Genomic DNA, 20467 nt, shown 5'->3' on the forward strand with positions numbered 1-20467 from the left:
CTAAACAAGTAAACAAGTGCAGTTTTTTTTCTATTACTTAGTATTACGATTGAATAAACGTTAATTATTAACCATAACCGCAAAAATCGACCAATGACGTACCTACATATAAAAAATATTCCATTATCAGTTCCTTATGGCTCATGATACCAATATTAGGTACTACTATTTTAAACTTTGTTGTGTTTCACTTCGTGTTCACCTGGCAATTTTTGTATGTAAAGCAAATTTTAATTGACAAGTGCACAGAGGCATACCTTTAGAACTCCTCTACTAATGGCATATAATCATACAGCCGTCTTCTTTTCTTTTTGATTTCTACACTTAGATTGGAATACACAGATTATGAGGAACACATATTGTATACCTAATTAACTTTAAATAAACGGTAAATTTACTTTTAAATGAAAAGTTTCAAGTTTATTAGAACCTAGTATAGATCAATACTCATATAAAACTTTCATAACACAAACCAGAGAAAAGCAAGGACTAGTTAGTACCTATAAAAACTAATTTCTGCGTAGTAACAGTAAAGGCCATGCGTTTCTTAAGGGGGCGCATAAAGCAAAATAACCAATCTTCTATTAGATGATACGTGTAATATGCAAGACCAAATCTAAAAAATAAAATATATAAACTTTTATCGTGACAAAATCAAACGTTTATCTCGAGAAAAAAAGAGCGCCAAAAGTGGTTTATCGCAGATAAAACCAAAACTAAAAGTAATTACACAAAATGCTCTGACAAATATCTTGCAAATGTTTTAATATAATTGTTTATGAAAAAAAAATCATAATAAGTATTACCATGTCAAGTAGAAAACGTAAAAGTGTGAAAATTAGAGCTAACTTGGTGATTTTTTTTTATCGAGTAAATTTTAATATTTTATGTTTTTGATTAAACAGAATCGTTGAACATATCATCTAGTTTGATATATATTTTATTTTTTAGATTTGGTCTTGCATATTACACGTATCATCTAATAGAAGATTTGTTATTTTGCTTTATGCGCCCCCTTAATTCAACAACCAATCAATCAAAATTGTTTTTATAAGGGGCAGGTGCTTAAAAATTAATTAGATACCAAACTCTGCTCTAGATTAATCAACTGATATATATTTTAGGTCCACATTTGTAAATTAGGTCTTATTTGAAACACTAGCGACAGTTTAATGTGTTTGAATGCCGTTAAAGGTAAAGTAGAAATAGTGGCAACTGACATTAGTTACAATAAATAACTGGATAAGCCTAATTATGCATAAAATATAACATGATGTTCTAATGATGACATCATGTCTTTTAGATGACTACTGCTCTTTTAATATGTAAATTTGATGTGTTTCGGTGCCGTAGGCCAAATAAACAGTTGCACAACAACAACATGCACATTGTTGGAATTATGGGATATGACGAAAATTGTTTTTGTACTACAGTAAAAAGCTGAATTGAGAGGTATCTAATAGTCCGGGATCCATCGCCCATTTTTGCAAGTGATTACTATCAAGCTAATTTTTCGTGAGTAGCTTTATTTTGATGAGATGCCCAATAATTTCATGTACGAAACTCTCGATTGTGGTAGCTAACAGAGGAAACAAGGATAAAATATTTTGATTTGATGGTTCTCAAATATTAATTACTAACTGAATGTTTTTTTTTGTTCAATCTCAAGATAATTATCTAAATTATTCGAGAAAATATTTGTCCTACAAAATCTATGGTTTGATCAAAGAGTCCCCCTTTCCAATGTGTATCGATAACGAAGTCATCATAAATGATTACTAACCAGCTGATTTTTTTATTTTCACTTATTTAATACTTATATAATTCAACAGACATATTGTCCTACAAATTGCGTAATAAATATTTGAGAACCGTCAAATCAAAAATTTTTATCCTTGTTACCTCTGTAAGCTACCACAATCGAGAGTTTCGTACATGAAATTATTGGGCATCTCATCAAAATAAAGCTACTCACGAAAAATTAGCTTGATAGTAATCACTTGCAAAAATGGGCGATGGATCCCGGACTATAACGAAAACGCAAATAAAAAAGAGGACTCGGTGTGGTTAATCACAACAAATCAGTCAATAAACACAGAACAGTCCCATTCTTAAGCATTGATTATGTGTAGGTACATCTGAGTAAGAACCGTAAATATGTAGTTGAATTGTAATGCTTTTTTTAAACTGAAATAGTTATCTTATTGTCCCAAATATATGCAAAATTGTCAATGTAATTGTAATTATATAAAGATCTATTTATTTAATTTATAAAACTGTTGTGAAAAGCATCTGCCACATATCCCTCAATGAGGTCAGCTCTGAGACAATCAAAATCAAAGTCAAATATTACAACACATAATGATGTTCATTGTTCATATGGGGCTATATATTTTGATCACACATTTTCACCGTAATTCAGTGCTGTTAAAAGTATTTTCGTTCAGCACAAACGGTTCATTTTCATTCATCAAAGCCCCTCGTAACGAATCCTCGAGGATTAAAAGATCAACGACAGAATTGTTATTTTTCACATCCTTTACTCCACGTCTAACAGATTTAGAGTTTTTGTCATCAACTTCGTAATTTAATATGTTATTTGTAAGATTTTTCGAATTTACTGATAAAATATCAGTTTCATTTAGATTTTCATCAATATTAACTACCGATTTATTTATCGAATTTTCTTTCTTAACTTTTAATAAATCAAACATTTGTACATTCTCTTTCTCATCTATAGAATTATTTGCATCGCCACCCATATCATTCCTAAAATATGCAGTATCATTTGTCGTTGCATTATCAGTTTTTATGTTATCGTCACTATCAACGATTTTCACTTTATTTGCACCGGACAAGATAACTGAGTCACCTATTATATTTAAGACAATCGTATCATTGGAGGCCAATATGACAATATCTTCAGTATCATTCTGGTTGGCTAAATTAGTTTTATTCCACCTAGAAAGTTGACTTTTTGTTTTGTGACTGGAACTTCTATATTTTCTAGCCTTCTTCTTATTCATCGACTTCGATCCCACTTTAATTTCTATTTTCTGAATTCCGTCTTCATCCACAATCTTCAGAATTAAAGCACTGGGATTGTTAATATGGTTTCCTATATCATTTTGATCTCTTATAGACCTTCTCTGACCTCTGTTGGAATAATACGCATTTGTTTCATTATTACTTCTTGTGAAATTATTTATTATGTTCGTGTAGTTTATCTTAGGAAACACAGGAGGCATAACTCTTTTCGTTATAGTTCCAGATGGACCTTGGACGTACGGCATTATTCTGGTTATAGGGTATTGTGTTATATTTATCATTTCCGCGTAGCCTTCGGGAACCTTTTCTAGTCCATACTCTACATTATCGCTCGGAAGAAAGAAGTCGTTCACGTAAAGTGTGTCAACCTTAAAAATAAATAGTTATTTTTAGAAATATATGGAAATCTACGCATTGGACACGGAAAGGAAATGACGCGCTATTGTTGTTTATGTTATAAAAGTATAAAATTACTTAAATTTTATTGGAAACAACAAAATAGAAATAACGTACTTAAACTTGAAAACACGATATTTTTGTTCTTTTAGATTGAAGCTATAAAAATATAATGTTCCTATCCATTCTCCTAATTAATAAAATAACAAGAAAGATTTAACTTATATCACAGAAAATATAATATTACCTACTTTACTTATACAATATATTAGAATTGCTTACCGAACTATATCTTCTAGTTTCCTCAGGGCTTGTTTTCAATGGCTTGGGATTTACAATAGTCATCAAATAACACAATGCTCCAAAAGAAACCAGAATGATTCCTGAAGTCGCAACAATAAATATTTGTCCTTTAGACATGATTTTTTAAATTATTTTATATATCAGTATAAATTAAAATACAAAAAAGCGTTGGTTAAAAAGTTTAAAACTTCATATTTTTTGCTTTTGAACGTCACTTATGTTTAACGAGGTACAGATGAAAAATTGGGCACGGGATAGGTACATAAACCTGTCAGAAATTATTAATTTATTTTCATAAGAAGGTAGTTTAAATATTTAAAAAATACCGTGCGATAGGGACTGATATAATTTTAGGTTTACTTACCTATTCTAACGTTTCACAATAGTATGATAATTTTATGAATAAATACAAATTTTACTACATATCGCAAAACATTTTTTAATAAGTCTTCTGTAAATTGAACTGTGTCGAAAATTTAGGCAAGGTCTATCTATGATACTAATCGTTGTATCGTATTTCGAAATCTCAAATTTCAAATAATATGTAAATTTTATAAATATTATTCATTCACATCCTGGTTAAAGTTTTTAAGTTTTCTTATACATATATATTTTTTTTCAATTCAATAATAAATGCTTACATCATCACAGAATTTTACAACTTACGAGCAAAATAAGATACACGACTCTTATTTCTATAAGCGTGTAGCACCACTAATTAGATTGCTATGGTAGCAAATATTTACATTCTCATGGTATATTTTTTAACCATGACTTGCAAGCCCGGTGAACTCCATTTCGCCACCAGAGACACCTTTTCTTTGCTATAAACCTCACGGAGCCCGAGACCTTTTCAACGAATGCCAAACCGTGGAAATCGGTTCGTGCGTTCTGGAGTTATAGCGTCAGGAAGGAAAACCCGACTTATTTTTATATAGTAGAGAGAAGATATAAGATACATAGTCGTTTTTAAGCGAAGTCGAAATAAGATACATCACAAACTATTTGTTGATATTTTGTTCTCTTACGCAAAAATTTTACAATGGGGTCGACTGAAATTTCACATTGATATATTATTATGTATATTGTACATAGAGTAGATATAGCTTGCCGTGCTTGCGTATTTCCAAACTATACATAGCCAGAACGCAACCATAGGAAACTGCTCGTGTATACTTTGTAATGTTGTTTTTAAGTTTGTTATTACAATATATACACGAATTTTGCGTACTGGTCGTGTATACTTTGTAACACGGATTCTTGCTTCTTCGTTCCAAAATATACACGATCAGTACGCAAAATATGTATAACTAAATATAGCTACTACACCACTTACGCTTGACTCTTGAGCGAAATAATAAATAAATAAATAAATAAATATTATAGGACATTATTACACAAATCGACCTAGTCCCACAGTAAGCTCAATTAAGGCTTGTGTTGTGGGTACAAGGCGACGATAAATATAATATTATAAATACATATATAGATAATAACACCCAGACCCAAGAACAAATAATTGAGTTCATCACACAAATATTTGCCCTGACCGGGGATCGAACCCGGGTCCGTCGGCTCAGTAGGCAGTTACTTTACCACTGCGCCAACCGCGTCGTCAAGAAATAATAAATATATAGGCATTAGGCAATCAAAGACTTATACAGCTTTATCTATCTACTTTTATTCTTCTTGATTGATTCAGTAAAATATGGAATAAAAATATTATTAGGTAAGCTTAGAAAAATAAATAGGTAACAGATATAAGGGTTACCTATGGGTTAGGTTAGGTTCGTGTTTTAACTACACAAAAAAGGAGCCCCGCGAAGCGGGGCTCCGTCGCCTCGCAACCGTCTTCTTCTGGACTTATTAGATTCTTACATTTTAGCACTATTGTCAATTGTAAGTCGTGCAGTATAGTCGGGAACGAAGACACAAGCATCCTCGATACAAAAAATATACGATCAGTACGCAGCATTATAATATTATACACAATACACATGCATTTTAATAATAGATTTCAAAACAGCAATACAATTATATTATAAACACGAGCAATGGAAAGACGCCGCGCTTACTCCGAAACATACACGATTAGTCCGCATGCGTACTGGCGCTGTATGTTTTGGAGCGCTATTCTTACTTACTTCACTACAAAGTATACGCGAGTATTTGCGTACTGCTGTTGTATAGATTGGAAGAACTTTGTAAAAAGTTATTTCCAAACTATACGTGATTAGTTTCACACCGTTGCGTACTGGCCTTGTATAGTTTGGAAAGACGCGCCGTGCTTGGGTCATAATAAACACGAACAAATGGTCAAATAATAAAAAAAAACACCAGAAGAGTGATAAATATTTTTTTTATATAATTATTGGCTAAATTACTTCTTAAGATGTCTTTACAATGGTAGGGTAGTGGATTCAATTTAAACATATCGCGAGATGTTGAGGTCCAACTTCTTGCTATCAATGTATAATTCTGGTGGCTGCAATAAAAGGAAATGATAAGAAAGTATTGACTTTCGAGTTGCATATTTTGTTAATTTTTAATATTCGTTAATTGTAACGAATATTAAAAATTAACAAAATATGCAACTCGCAATGTGCTATCTGCTTAATATTTTTGACTGAGTGCCTGATAAGGTAACTCACTCAAGGATCATTACCTAAGTAGTATATGTCAATACAGCATTCGCAAGGGACGTTACCTATGCTAAAAAGTTAAAACACGTTAAATACGTGTTATAAACAAAACAAAATACAATAATAATGTAGTACGAAAAAACCAAAGCTTTAGCTAGAAATTAAGAGTCCACCCTAAATAGATGAGTCCAAAAAATCATCGAAAATTATTGATCGAATAATCGAATGCATAAAACTAATCAATCATGACATACACAGCTTACAACACACATGCTTATGCACTAATAAACAAATACAATACAATGTACGTATTTTTGAGTAAAACGATTTTGTATCACATTGTACCAATTATTTACCAAATCGATATTCATGTCCTCATGAGCATAATATTTCATCATAATAGAAGCCTTTTCTGGAACACTCCTCAAGCCGGGGTCGACGTGAATTAATAAAAAAAGAAAACTTACAAAGAATAGTCAGAAATGAAAACGCTAAAACGTACAGCTGAACTTTCATGTCGAATAATTAAATTATTTCCACGTAAATTAAATTCTTACTTCAGTTGAAACTTGAAAGAAGCCATAGACATTGATACGCATAATATTCGTTTAGAAATTAAAAGAGAATCTGTGAAAAAATTACCATAAATGTAAGGGCGGCCGTACACGGACCGCTTCAAGCAGTTTACGCCGACGGCTTGAAGCCGCGACCGCGCGGTCAACTTTAAACATTTAGTCGCAACCGCATAAAGCCTTCAACTGCTCGGTTTGCAGCGACAGCTCGAGCAGTCAACGACCGACCGCTCAAGCAGTCCGTGTACCGCGTCCTGCTCGAGCTGCCCATGTTCGGCCGCTCTAAGAAATTGACTACTTGAAGTTTGAACACGTTCATGTTCTAAGAAAATACTGGTACCTACCACTAAACCCAATCCTGCAAAAAATCGATTTCAGAGAAAACCGCGATACCGTGTGAACGCAGGGTTAGCCGTATATAGGTAATGAAAAAGAAAAAAAAAATATTGTCAATCTTGATAGAGTTATGAAAATCTGTTGAATATTTTAATAAAAAAAATGTTTTAATTGCTTTCTTTGATTTCTTTGAGGAACCACTAAGAAAAATATTATTATTAAAAGGTAAGATAATATATTATGTATAATTATTAATTCTGTTGTGTTTCACACCTGTGGATTTGAAGCTGTAAGGCTAGATACAATTTATTGGATTCACTTATGCGTTAATAATTTAAATAATTAAGTAAGTAGTTCTTTCCCACCTACCTTTTTTGATATTTTTTTTGTCAATTTCTTTCTAAGTACTTTATCTAGGTAATTGTTGAACAGTCTGGTTAGGTATCTACTGCGATTTCCTATGATTTTTTCAGTTTTCTTACTCCTTTATATATTTTCAGCCATGTCAAAGGAATCTGAAAGGCGCAGCGACACTGATTCAGAAATTGGATCAGTACGATCAACTGGAAAACTTGGTGCCATTTTATGTCCAACTATCTGTGCTCTTCTCTTGGTTTGCCTTTTCGCAGTATCTTTTATTGGCAGTAAACTTTTATACGATCACACATATACTGGTAATTTTTGCGCAAGTAGAAAGTTTGATGTTGCGAAATTATATGTTATTACAAATAATAGAACAGTCAAATTTTAGAAAAAATTAAAAATAAAATAGTTCAACTATATTTAGTAAAGCGCCATCTATGGACTTTTTGATAAACTTAGTTCATATCTTTTAGGGACTGTCTCACCTTACTTGGGTTAATCTTTGTTAAACATAGATGGCAGTTTCACAATTTTTTCGATGTTTCATCAGTTTTATAAAAAAATATTCAAAATATATATTATGATGTTGTTTAAATAAAATTTATTAAATATTTAATATTTTCTATATTTTGTATTTTATTGTGTAATAAATTTCCTACGAAAATATTTTTATGTGACATAATATTTCTGAAAGGTAACACTGACAATTTAATTTTCTGACTTGACCGCCCGTCGTAGTCCAATCGTAATTTGACACTAAAATCAAAATCTAAAATGCAAAAACATGACAAAAAACTATTTTAAAAATTTATTTTAAAACTTATTTTATTCCAGTTATTATTGAAATTTTACAATTTTCGGTCTAATGTTCATGAATAAACCTTAGTATATGTGCAAAGGCTCCGTTCCTGCTCGTCATTGACATCGAACCTCTGTAGGTAAGTAATTACTTCGGTAAACTACGTATATTATTAATTAATATTGTACAGTTATTTTATCAAATATATTTGCATCAAATTATAGAAATATTTTTAAGGTTTCTTCAGACTTAATTATGTAATCAACTAGGTATACCGGTTCAAATTGAAAACATGAAAGATTTTTAAACAATAAAATATTCATAGAAAATATTATGTACTACAAATCAAACATGACCTAGTTTTCGTTCAAATAATTCACTTTCCATTAGCCTGAATTATCTTAATATTTTATATCCACCATCCATTATTTCACTATCTTTATGGTAACTTGATATTTAAATATTTTTTGTTTCTGAATTAAACTACAATATTTTCGTTTAAAAATGCATTAATATACTCCCTGCATTACCTGCATTTTAAATTGGATCTCAATTAGGTTTTAACATTTATAATGTTAAGAACTTATTATTATTTTTTGTAGTATTGTTTGTCTCATTGAATAATCTCCAACCATTCCTTAATTTATTAATTTGTTTGATAAATTCTTCCCATGTTTTATTTAAAAATATTCTTAAAGTTGGTAAACTATAAATACATATTTTAATGAATGCTTAAAAGTAAATGTGATATTGAATAAATTTATAGAATATTTCCATGCTACCCATTTTATAGTTTAGATAGAAATAAATATTATATTCCATCAAATTGTAACCTAATTTATTACATTGAAAATTTGTATGTAGGAACAAATTGTTATTAAATTAGTTATTAATTGTCTCTTGGCATAGGCATGCTTACAAAATGTTAATATTATTTTGATACATTTTTCTACAACGTTAAAAAAATTGTAATCGTTGAACCTCACAGGACTGATACAAAATGCCGTTTTACTATTAACGGTACTCACAAATTTTTATATTATTATTGTGTTTAGGGTTACAGGAAATATAAAATATCTTATCGTCAAATGTCATAAAATTTAAATGTTTATGGACACATTATCTGCACAATAATCTATATTTGTTATTGGCAAAGATTTATATTACCTTAATACATATTTCACAGTATTAACCTTATGTAATAGACGGATGGTACTTACCTTTCCTGAGTAGTGCACTGATCCATATTATAACTATTACAATTTGGATTACCTACTTTAATGAAATTATAGTAGTAAATGCATTTCTAATGAAAACAATATATCCACGACGTCAGAAGTATATAACAACAAAATAATTATTTTAGTAGGGCTCAGTACATAATTATTGTAAGGTCTTGTATGGCCTTTAAATATGCAAATTGAAAGAGTTTAACCAGAGGCTGGTCAGTATTAATTTGTCACTTGAATGTAATTTTCCCCATCTTCCATCGTTTTCATTGTCTGCTATTAGGTAAATGTTGAAGTGTAACATTTTCACACGAGAACACTCATTCCTATATATTTTGTTCACTACCAGTACCAGCATTAAACCGCAAGACTCGCTCGACTGAAATGTAAGCAAATTAAAATATGAATTACTTTTTTACATCACTAAGAAAACAAATATTTTTTTATTGTGTTATGTGGGTACATTGAAATAAAGCAACTGTGACAGCCCAGAAAAAGAGTTAATAAAGAAATAGAAACGTAAGTCCCTCATCGGCCATTTGGAAACACGGTCCTCCAATTGTCGAGCAAATTATTAAACATTTAGAACTCCTATCGCAAACACCTAGCCGGACTCCAAGGCCACTCGGCAGGCCGCGATACAATGGAATTTACTTTAGCTATTGAGTCAAGTGCTCATTGCTTTTGTCGCAGCTTTATGCCTTGTCGCTTGTCGGGACTTCGCTTTATAATGTGGAGTGGAGAGCCATTGTTGAGACGATGACGAATTTAAGATGCCTTATTGTCAAAGATTTGGCACGCAAGAATTGGTCGCGAGCTCGGTTGTGGAAGTTGAACGAAATGCGGTGGAATTAAGTAAAGATTAGATTGACTGCACGTCTTAATTTGTCCACCATCTTTGTTTTATGACATTGATAAATATTGGTATTTGGTCTATTTCGTCGTATCTTAATGGAAAATTTTGTATAGTTCCTAAATGTCATGAGAACACAGAATAAAATTGTTATTTTCGGCAAATATTTATTCCATTACCAACGTGTGACATTCAAGTCTGATAAAATTTTAACTACCTACTGACCCCATCAAGTCCTTGAAATATTCCGAAAGGCACAAACAGAAATCTAAATCTTAAAAATCGTGAAAATTTGGAGTCAGGATCCTTTGCTACAAGTATAGTATATAAACTTTGCAGCAAATAACTCTTCATCTCTAATTTCGCACTAGTAGGTAGTAAGTTATTGTTTTTTACAACTGGGCTCGTTTATAATTCTAGAACTATACAGCAAAAATGAATACTAGGTGGTACATCTCAAAGATCATATAAAAATAATTTATCTTGACTTATCTGCTGTACAAATTCCAAATTCAGGTAATTACGATTATTGCGATGCGCGTAGTGCACAAAGGACGTTTGAACTATGACCCAGTTTCCGGGGTCCATCTGACGTAGCTGTGACGTCACAGTCGACACAGTGCCCTATTTCAGATAGGGAGGCTCCATTGAGGTACACCGTGTAAATGTCCCCGAGCTATTTTTAGAATCACTACTCCATTCATTGCAAGATGCACATGGCTTTGAATGGGGTTTGCGCATGCCTGAAATAAAATGATTAATTGAATGGGATCATATACTCTTATAAATATGTTAACGCAGACAATAGACTGCATAGGTATCGTACGTGAAATGTTTAATGGGCTCCCAATTTTAGGACTATTGATGATATATCTGATGAGATGATGTTTCTTAAAACACTGCTTCTTGCCCTTATCTGGCAAAATTTATCACTAAAGACTACGACAGGAAAAGTATTCGGTACAAACAACCTAAATCCCCACGATATATGACAACAATTCACAATTTTGCCCAGTCGTTGCCCAGTTGATTGCCAGAATGATTAAATTTTTGTCCGATTTAAACAAAAACAGGCATTAAATTATTAATAACAAAATAAAACTTCACAGCAAGTTAAGTACTGGAAATCGTGGAAATCTTAGAAATTCTAAACCACAGAACAGTAAAAACATATAGAAGTGCTGTAATGTCTAATTAGTATGAAAACCAGTGTCGCCAAACCCACACATGTAAACCGATAGTTATACAGTACACTACAAGTAAACTATGCCTTTGATTGGACAGCTTAATTTGAGTAAAAACTGACTTAGGTTATAAATTCAGCATTTCAATATGTACCCTAACGCACCATGTTACGGTTTATTTTAGTATAACATCCCTAGGTATATTAGCTGTTTTGTTTCTCATTGCACAGAAATTCCAAATTCGAAAACATTCAGCTACTCCACAACAGAGGGCGTTAGTTTTCGATAGATATAAATTTGAAACGCAACACATAGAGATAAGGTTGAAATTTGTGTCACTCAACATTAATGACATTAACTTGATATTTATCTGATGCTATGCTCTGAGGGATGTCAGCCTTGTTATCGATAATTCACAAATAAATATTTTTTGTGTATTTTTTTTTCTTTCTTTTATATGAGTATAGTATAATGCGTCACATTTTGGAGTATGTTTATTACTACTAAGTACGTCTTTTTATATTATTATTATTAAATAAAAAACGGAATAGAATAGTATAAATCTATATTTACAAAATACAAACAGAAAATATGCATTATTTTAAATCTTGGAACTGCTGTAGGTTTGATGTATCGGTGGCCTTTGTTAGACCGCTTAGTACTGTTCGGCATCCAGTTAACTCGTCACGTTGCATTTATCCATTTCTCTTTTAAATTAGCCTCTTTGGGAAATCTATAAATAAATTAGACAAATGAAAGCTAAGGAAAAATAAAATAAAATTTAATATTTATAATGTTTGTCTTTTCTAAAGTATCGATACTGTCGATATGCACCACAAGCATCACTAAAGCGACATTCGTTTGTTTATTGCAATAATATTCCAGAAAGTCTTGTTTGCTGTTCAATCTATAATAGTACTAATTTCTTATGGATTAAGGTTCATTTTGACTAGATATTTGTATACAATTTTGACAAATTACGACAAGCGAAGTTATAACATAAAATATAATTAAAATAAATTAAAATAAGACTTACCGACGGTATGAAATGCCTTCATTGCTGATATTATTTCGTCTGCTATCATTTTTGCACTCTTTATACCGAACAACACGTCCTAATTAATGAATAAATATGGAAAAAAGGTTTGACAGCTGACAACCGACTCGAATATTTTTCTGCGCACAACTGAGAGCAAGTTAGGTGATCTTACCTTACTAGTGACACGTGGGCCACGCCCACATCACACTTCTATCTACTTTACTGTTCTGTGTTCTAAACGCTCCGGTGACATTGGCGATATCCCGTATTAACGATTATATCACATAATATCTTGGATATTCTATAAAGATAGGTTCTATAGACGTAGGTAGTTACGTACCAAGTTGCCCTTTTTGATTCCAAGTTAATGGTTATCCATATCTACTCACATAAGAGTTTTATTAGATCACCCTAATGTGTATCTACACTAAAACGGAATAGGTAACACATTTTCAGGGTTCGGCTGTAATTTCTTAATCCCGGATTCGATTGCATGTACTGGGAATGATAATGTAAGGTCTCGGTGTTAGAATTGGTATAGGTTAGGTAAGAATAAGATTAAATTTCTTGTTTCCTGGATATAGTGAGAAACGTTGAAATAAAAATCTAGCAGAATTTTCTATTAGATATTTTCCCGAATTTTCCTGTAAATACAAATATTTAAATTGCACCTATAGAAGTTTAAGTTATTTATTGATTGCAGAACATAATAACTCTATCTATATTTTTCTTGCCTCTCCTTTACCAACGGTTTTGTTTTCTGTCCTTAATATATATATTTATATTAATGTATAGGGCAATACACCAGTCATTATGCTGTTGAATTCTGAAACAGGTCAAGAATGTCGCGCAAAGGGACAACTTTAAAGCAAGATTGTACCTCTCCAACCTTTCGCTTTTCGCTAACGGGACTGCAGTATGCATTTACTCGTATCAAGTTAAGACGATACACAAAAAAAAATCCACTGCTTGGCGGGCGGAGTCTTAGTTCGCTATCGCGAACGCGGGTGTGCGCGATGTCATTCTTGCAAACTCGCCGCGCTGCCGCTAGCCGACTCGGGACAAACATGTATGGAGTCGTCATACAGTTATAATATTGTTATACATATATTTAATTGTTGATTTATTGGTTTTATTTTCTTGCTTATAAACAAATAATCTTCTTTTTAACAACTACTTAGACATTATTAATAATTATTATTATTTCGTAATGTTTACTTTATTACAAAATAATACAGGTTATAAATAATCTTTAAAATAACAAAAAATATTGTTACTCTGAAAAAATGAAATGGTACTCAATAACGCGGACTACTGAATGGATTTAGATAGAATTTGATGCTGACGTAGATATTACATCATGCCCAGAAATGAAAGGTAATATTACTGAAAGAAGTTATAAACCCTAATTCTTCTCAGTCAAAGTCAAGAGTGGAAGATATCACTAATACAGTAAAACTGATGCGAAACTTTGGATATTAATTTGTATATTTTTTTGTTAGTTGTTACTTAATCACGTCAAGACTACATTACCAATTTTGATAAAATATAGCTAATTGCCTGGATTTACACATAGGATACTTTTTATCCGAACTGAACACTTCTGTGGGATAAGACAGGATTCACGATATAATCTAATTCCACGCGGGCAAAGCCGCGGTCGGAATGATATTTAAAAAAAAAATTGTTTAAAAAAAAACACAAAATATATTGACGCATGTATTTATTTTTTGCACTCTATTATAATTGTAATTATTCATTACAAATAATCAAAATAAAATAGCCAGAACAAAGTTAGGTCCTGGTAGGGTAGGTAGGCAGGTACAGCAATGTGAGACGAACACTGGCTTATTTATACCAATAATAATGTATTATAAACATCAAATTAAGTTTACAACAAAAATACATAATATTAGCTAATGTGAAAACGAATCAACCAATCATCCCACAACAATGAAATGTGCACACAAATATTCATCCAAATCGGTTCATGTGATTAGGAGGAGTGACTGCAGCGCCATCTTCCGGGCCCAATTGTGTTTCAAGATCACCCAGAAACTCAATTTAATATACTTACACAAAATTTTTCGAAATGAAAACTCACATTACTATGTAAATATAAACCTGTTTTAGTACTAAGCAATTTCCCGCACAGGTGTAGTAAGTATAAATGAAATAAATATCAACATCAAATTCTTTATACAACATACTTATCTACCACCTACTAAGAAATGTAATTCTTGAAATTTTTTCGTATTTTTTTTTAAATATAATACTACTCCAATGAGCTCCTGTTCCATATTACATCCACCATACTTCCACTAAGTTCACCATGATTTTTTATTTCTTTGCACTTTGTTGCTTTTTGCTAAAAATGGAATCATGCGATAAAACCAGTACTTAGAGCGTTGATAACATACATTTTTGACTGAATAAAGGTACTTACGAAGGAGTGGGTTCACATTGTGAACAATCAGTGGGTTTATTTTCCTTCTGGATTCCGGATTTCTGAAAATATTATTTATGCTATAAATGAAAAAATCTTACACATTCGTTATGTACTTAAAACAGGGGTACATATCAAACATCGTCTATAATACCTACAATTATCATCAAATTTAAAATAAAACCAACTTACTTCATTAATTTGTTCCAATTGTAAGCATTCTTTTTCCTCCAACCTTTATGTTTCTTCTTCTTATTTTCTTTATTGTCCCCATTTGTCTCATTTTGTCTTATCGTGTTGTCACCCTTTTTTACGATTGCGCAAGCGACACAAGTTCCCCGTCTGACGGCCGTAGCGGGAATGACTCGTGCAGCGATCGGGGTAGGAAGGTACAGGGCGGCTCTCGCTATATTGGCTGGTCGCGCGCTAATTTCAAGTATTTCTTCTTTATTTCAAAACCATCGCATATTTCAAAATTCTAAATCGGTAGACGTATAGGTTGTATATTTTATAGTTAATATCCAAAAAGTCGTAACTTTACGTTTGTTATTTTAAAGATGCCAGAGATTAAAAAAAAATAACAATGAGAACTTTGTATTTTTTTTCTATCGAGAAAATATCATGGAATCATGTTTCTAAAACGGTAGACGTATTGTGTTACTATTGAACTTTCTTGTCAAGAATTTTCATCACGACAACTTTAATAATATAAAAATTACGAAGGTTTGAAAAGGGCCGTAAATGTTAGAAAAATTAATTCATCACCTTAATGCAGTTCCCACAAGTCGAGTTTCCACTTAACAAAAATAAGTGTCCAAATCTGCGGATTTTAATGCTCCGTCTTTATAATGTTTGTGGATCTTTATAAAAATTTAAGATAGTTTGGTTTGCTTTCTTCTGTAGGTACATTTTCATTGTAGTCTCTGATCTTTTCCAATTCATTGGCTCTTTCACATTCAATTCTTGTTTAGTAGATATACAATTTTTTTTCTTAATTTTGCGTCTATGTACCTCTTACCTACGTGTACTACTAATTGATTCTTTATGGAAATAGTATAAACCGTATAACTATAATAAATTGCTGAATATATGGTACAAAGAGATACTAATTTTACAAGGTACTAAGAAGTACCTTCATTCGTCATAATACACAGTACACTAATCGACATTGAACTTACAGAGCCTAACAATTTATATTTAGCATAAATAATTGCAATAAGCCATATCCTCGGGTTGTGATCACGTAGGTACTATTAAATGCACGTAACAATTGTGTAATAAAAAGAGATACTAATTTTACAAGGTACTAAGAAGTACCTTCATTCGTCATAATACACAGTACACTAATCGACATTGAACTTACAGAGCCTAACAATTTATATTTAGCATAAATAATTGCAATAAGCCATATCCTCGGGTTGTGATCACGTAGGTACTATTAAATGCACGTTACAACTGCGTAATACTGCCCTGCATTCCTTTGTCTCGCTAATGAATAAATTAACGAAATATTTACCTTAAGTAACATTAATTAGAGTATTAAGATAACATGTTTTAATATTTGTGGTATTAGCATTCACCGCTTAAGCCCAAATTTTATGAATGTGCAAACTTGGAGATTGGAGTCTAATTGCTGTTGTTTCTTGACTCGAACGTGTTACAGCTCCTGAATTTAAGTTTAAAGTATTATATTAAATACTTAAATACGTATTGTAGAAACGAAATGTTGGACATATTTTAAACCGTGGTTCCTAAAAAATCGGAGGCTCGCAATTGGTACCTAGTGTATATTTTTATTTATTTATTACACTTTATTGTAATTCAACCATTAAATAACAAGAAACAATAAAAATAAAATATATAGTACTAGAAAGATGTAGTACAATTATTGGCGGTCTTATAATTAAGCAGTGATCTCTTAGCGTTTTTATTAGGTAGATACCTAGTAGACTAATCGAATCGAATAATAATCGAATATAGATAGATAGACGACGAATCGAATGGTAAACACGAGAATTTAAAACAAAAGCTTCCAATTAATAAGGCTCTATCAGATAAGACATTAAGTTTATACTTTTAAAGAGCTTACACTGCACTATTTGTTAAAGAACAAAAGATATTGATAAGAGATAACGATCCCTCAGTGGCCATCGTTGAATTGAACAAACACGTAACGGCCTTGATAAAAGCGTGTTATGTAAGTTTTGAAATGCGGCTTATAAATATAAATGAAATATTCTTACAAACTCACACAAAGCTCATACAATAAGTTCTCGTAAATCAGTACGTTTCTGTTTCTGTTGTACTTCGTACGGAGATTGTGAAGTAGGTAGTTATTCCAAAGACCGGATATTCATTTGTGTTTTTTCTCTGATTATTTATCATCGAATTACCTCATAATAATATAGAAATAATAAATTTGCAATATTCAAATTAACTTATCTCAAAGTTTCCCAATCTTATCTAGCTTTTTATATGCCAAATCGCTGTTACAGAAATTGTCTGTTCTATATTTATGTCTCTATTTTGTAATAGCTTTACATAGGTACGTGCAAGGAATGCAGCGAAATAATAAAAGGAAAAAATCCAAATCCACAAACTGATAAATAAGATTTAAACAATTCAAAGGTTACTACAATTACCAAAATTATTGAAGAAAATACGTGCAAAGCAAAAAACTAAGTTAAAAAAGTATTTACTCAAAATAAAATAGCTGTTGTTTTGACAAATACATTTTCGTATTTACTTCCACAATGAACATGTGCCGGATAATTAAAAATGCATCCATCACATTCCACCCATGTGTGACTCACTCTGTCTCAACTTATATCAAGTTTTAATGTGGTAAAATATATGAAAATAAACCTACTATTTTATCTACAAATATACAATAAGTAACTAATCGAGCATATAAGACGTAGGCAAACTCGTTTCAAGCCCAACACAACTGAAGCGTTTATTTGTGCAAACAAATATAAACTTAATCACAATACAAACAGCACTAGGTTTTGTATAAACATTTGACTATTAATGCATATTACTTGATGTCATCGTTCCTGCCCGAACATCAGTGTGTGTTTAATCGGCGTAGGAAGTGGACGCATCGCGTTGGTCTTTAATCAAAGTTTGTGATAATAGTTTAAAACTCGTGTTAGTGTGATTGCTGTTTTCTGTCTAAAGAGACACAAATTTGTCCACGCTGGATTTTCAATTTAATGGTACGTAACCTCAATTTCTCGTTCGGTGCCTTACTTCCTTATTTTCCCAGAACTTGTTTGAGGATTGTGTATGTGCATTGGAGAAACGGAATCGCCTGGTACAGAAAAATGCATATTATCGAGAGATTTACCATTTTAATTTTTTAAAAAGACACTAACGCAACTCTATAGGGGATATTGAGTTATCCAATTATCGTATATGTAGAGACTGGACACTAAAAAATTCAATTGCCTACTCCGATAGGTACTCATGCGAGTGTTTTGTCATTGCTTATCAAATGCTTTTTCTATAGCCATAATTTTGTTGGACCTTGAATCGTGGTCTTTGTCTGTATTGGTTGAGCTAGTTCTGTTTTTGTCGAGACGTGGTTCAATGAATTTGGTGCCGGCAAAAAGAAATAGCAGGAAAAACATGGATTCACTGTAGTAAAGATAGTGAACCCACTTAATGGAAGGTTCCTAAGATAGTAAGGCTGGTTGCGCGTGACAAAGTCATTATTTTATACACGAGGGACAATTACTTCAAATCGATTTACCTATTTCCATTAATGTTTTACCTATAAAGACTCAAGTACTTCTGATATAGTTAGATATACACATTTATATATATGTAGATTGGTATTTTATGAATTATGAATATTTCATGAAATAACAACTAGATGTCGTCAACGACATAATCTATGAATTGTTTGAAATTACCTTCCCCAATAGTTATGGTATAGCAGCAATTGAAAAAGATTATGTAGGTACTCAAATTATTGTATGCTTTGGATATACATTTGCCACCCAGCCTTTGTGGCCTTTTGATTATGAAAAGCTTAATATGAATAATAGCCTCTATATTCCAATTTGCAGCATTTTACGGGCGGAAAAGGGGAAAAACCGGTGGATAATGCAGTTAGCATCTTAATACTCTCTAAAAGGTTCTCTCTTTTGGCGTTTTACGTTCATAAAATAAAGTTTCATATCATGTAATTACAGACAAGGGACGAACAAAAAGATTTCAAATGTGAAATTCTATTTTCAAAATACCGCTAAATTTGCTAAATATAAACGTAATTACTAGGAAGACCGAATATTTGCAATTTTCATTAAAATTTTCCAATTTTCGCAATGACTCTATGTCTATTTTATTTAGTTCCCATTGTTTAGAAAACCTTCACTTCAACTCTCTATGAATCCACGCACGAACAAAGGAAGACGTATTCAAATCCATAAAATGCAAACGACAAAATGTTTAAGAGATCAAATACACACAAAGTTCATTAGTCATTATCTATATAACAGTGATTAGTATTCAGAGACAGTTCAATACAGTTAGACTACACAGAAGCTTCCGGTCTGGGAAGCATTTTAATTGGTTTGTTCCAATACCTATAACTTTTTGTCTTCTGCTTTTGGATAGTGGCAAAAAGATAGTCTATTAAAGAAACCAATTAATATTTAAATCTTAAAAATAAAAGAGGTGCAAGAGAATGCAGACTTTAGAATTCTTTATAGCGAACAAAATGTATTTCGGCGTTGATATTTATTTCGACGAAGACAATTTGACTTGTATCTACGTCTAATTCAACTGTGGAAAATTTTATACTGATACAAAGAGTAATTCACATTTCCAAAACCCAGTTATTTTCTTTATGTACCTATACGATAACATACATCGTACATGTTTTGGGCACACAAGAAAAAGAAGTCTTAACTATTTAAGAATTTATTCATATTATTTTATGAGCAGTTTCCTAAATATTTCTTAAGATCTCATCTCTTAGTGCTTCTGGCTCTATAAATCTTAGGAGGAACACAAAATTACAGTACATATTTGATAGGTTTATTTCATATGAATGTTGCGCCACTGCCTTCCTGAAGAGGAACGAAAATTACATGAATTTTATATGATGACTGTGATGGGTTATTTCATATTTGCATTGCATGTATGAAATTCTTTTGTTTTTCGAACACCTCTACGTTACTATTCTAGACGTTCCTACCCTTATCTTAATCAAGCTCCTAATAAAACAGGTACCAATTCAAATTGACGT

General features: G+C 31.8%; 2 protein-coding genes and 2 long non-coding RNA genes across 4 annotated transcripts in view; 1 reads left to right on the forward strand and 3 right to left on the reverse strand.

The window, feature by feature from the left end:
• Positions 1-2408: 2408 nt before the first annotated feature.
• LOC149904991 (uncharacterized) lies at positions 2409-3864 on the reverse strand. The gene is made up of 2 exons (XM_090106321.1): positions 3727-3864; positions 2409-3416 (listed from the first exon to the last, which is right to left on the reverse strand). Exons 1-2 carry the CDS (start codon positions 3862-3864, stop codon positions 2409-2411), a joined length of 1146 nt encoding a protein of 381 aa, XP_089962447.1.
• A 4501-nt stretch (positions 3865-8365) lies between these two features.
• Positions 8366-20467, forward strand: part of LOC149904992 (protein GDAP2 homolog) — a 38255-nt gene continuing 26153 nt past the window's right edge. The window contains exon 1 of the mRNA XM_090106521.1: positions 8366-8598. The gene's annotated coding sequence lies outside the window, so the exon portion shown is untranslated. The remainder of the gene's footprint in view (positions 8599-20467) is intronic.
• On the reverse strand, positions 12274-12999 carry LOC149904993 (uncharacterized). Its single transcript, XR_016457184.1, has 2 exons — positions 12762-12999; positions 12274-12458 (listed from the first exon to the last, which is right to left on the reverse strand). It is a non-coding gene; the product is annotated as an uncharacterized LOC149904993 (long non-coding RNA).
• LOC149904994 (uncharacterized) lies at positions 14227-15582 on the reverse strand. Its single transcript, XR_016457191.1, has 3 exons — positions 15403-15582; positions 15211-15272; positions 14227-15132 (listed from the first exon to the last, which is right to left on the reverse strand). It is a non-coding gene; the product is annotated as an uncharacterized LOC149904994 (long non-coding RNA).

The sequence above is a fragment of the Colias eurytheme genome, chromosome 10 (assembly GCF_061535395.1).
Source record: "Colias eurytheme isolate Ceu_HAF_F1 chromosome 10, ilColEury1 Martin Lab GWU primary, whole genome shotgun sequence".
Lineage (NCBI taxonomy): Eukaryota > Metazoa > Arthropoda > Insecta > Lepidoptera > Pieridae > Colias > Colias eurytheme.

Excerpts from the sequence above, each read along its gene's own strand:
- LOC149904991 (XM_090106321.1), bottom strand. The coding sequence starts at position 3,864 with ATGTCTAAAGGACAAATATTTATTGTTGCGACTTCAGGAATCATTCTG. Across the intron at positions 3,417-3,726 it reads AAACTAGAAGATATAGTTCG|GTTGACACACTTTACGTGAA; the intron begins GTAAGCAATTCT and ends TTTATTTTTAAG.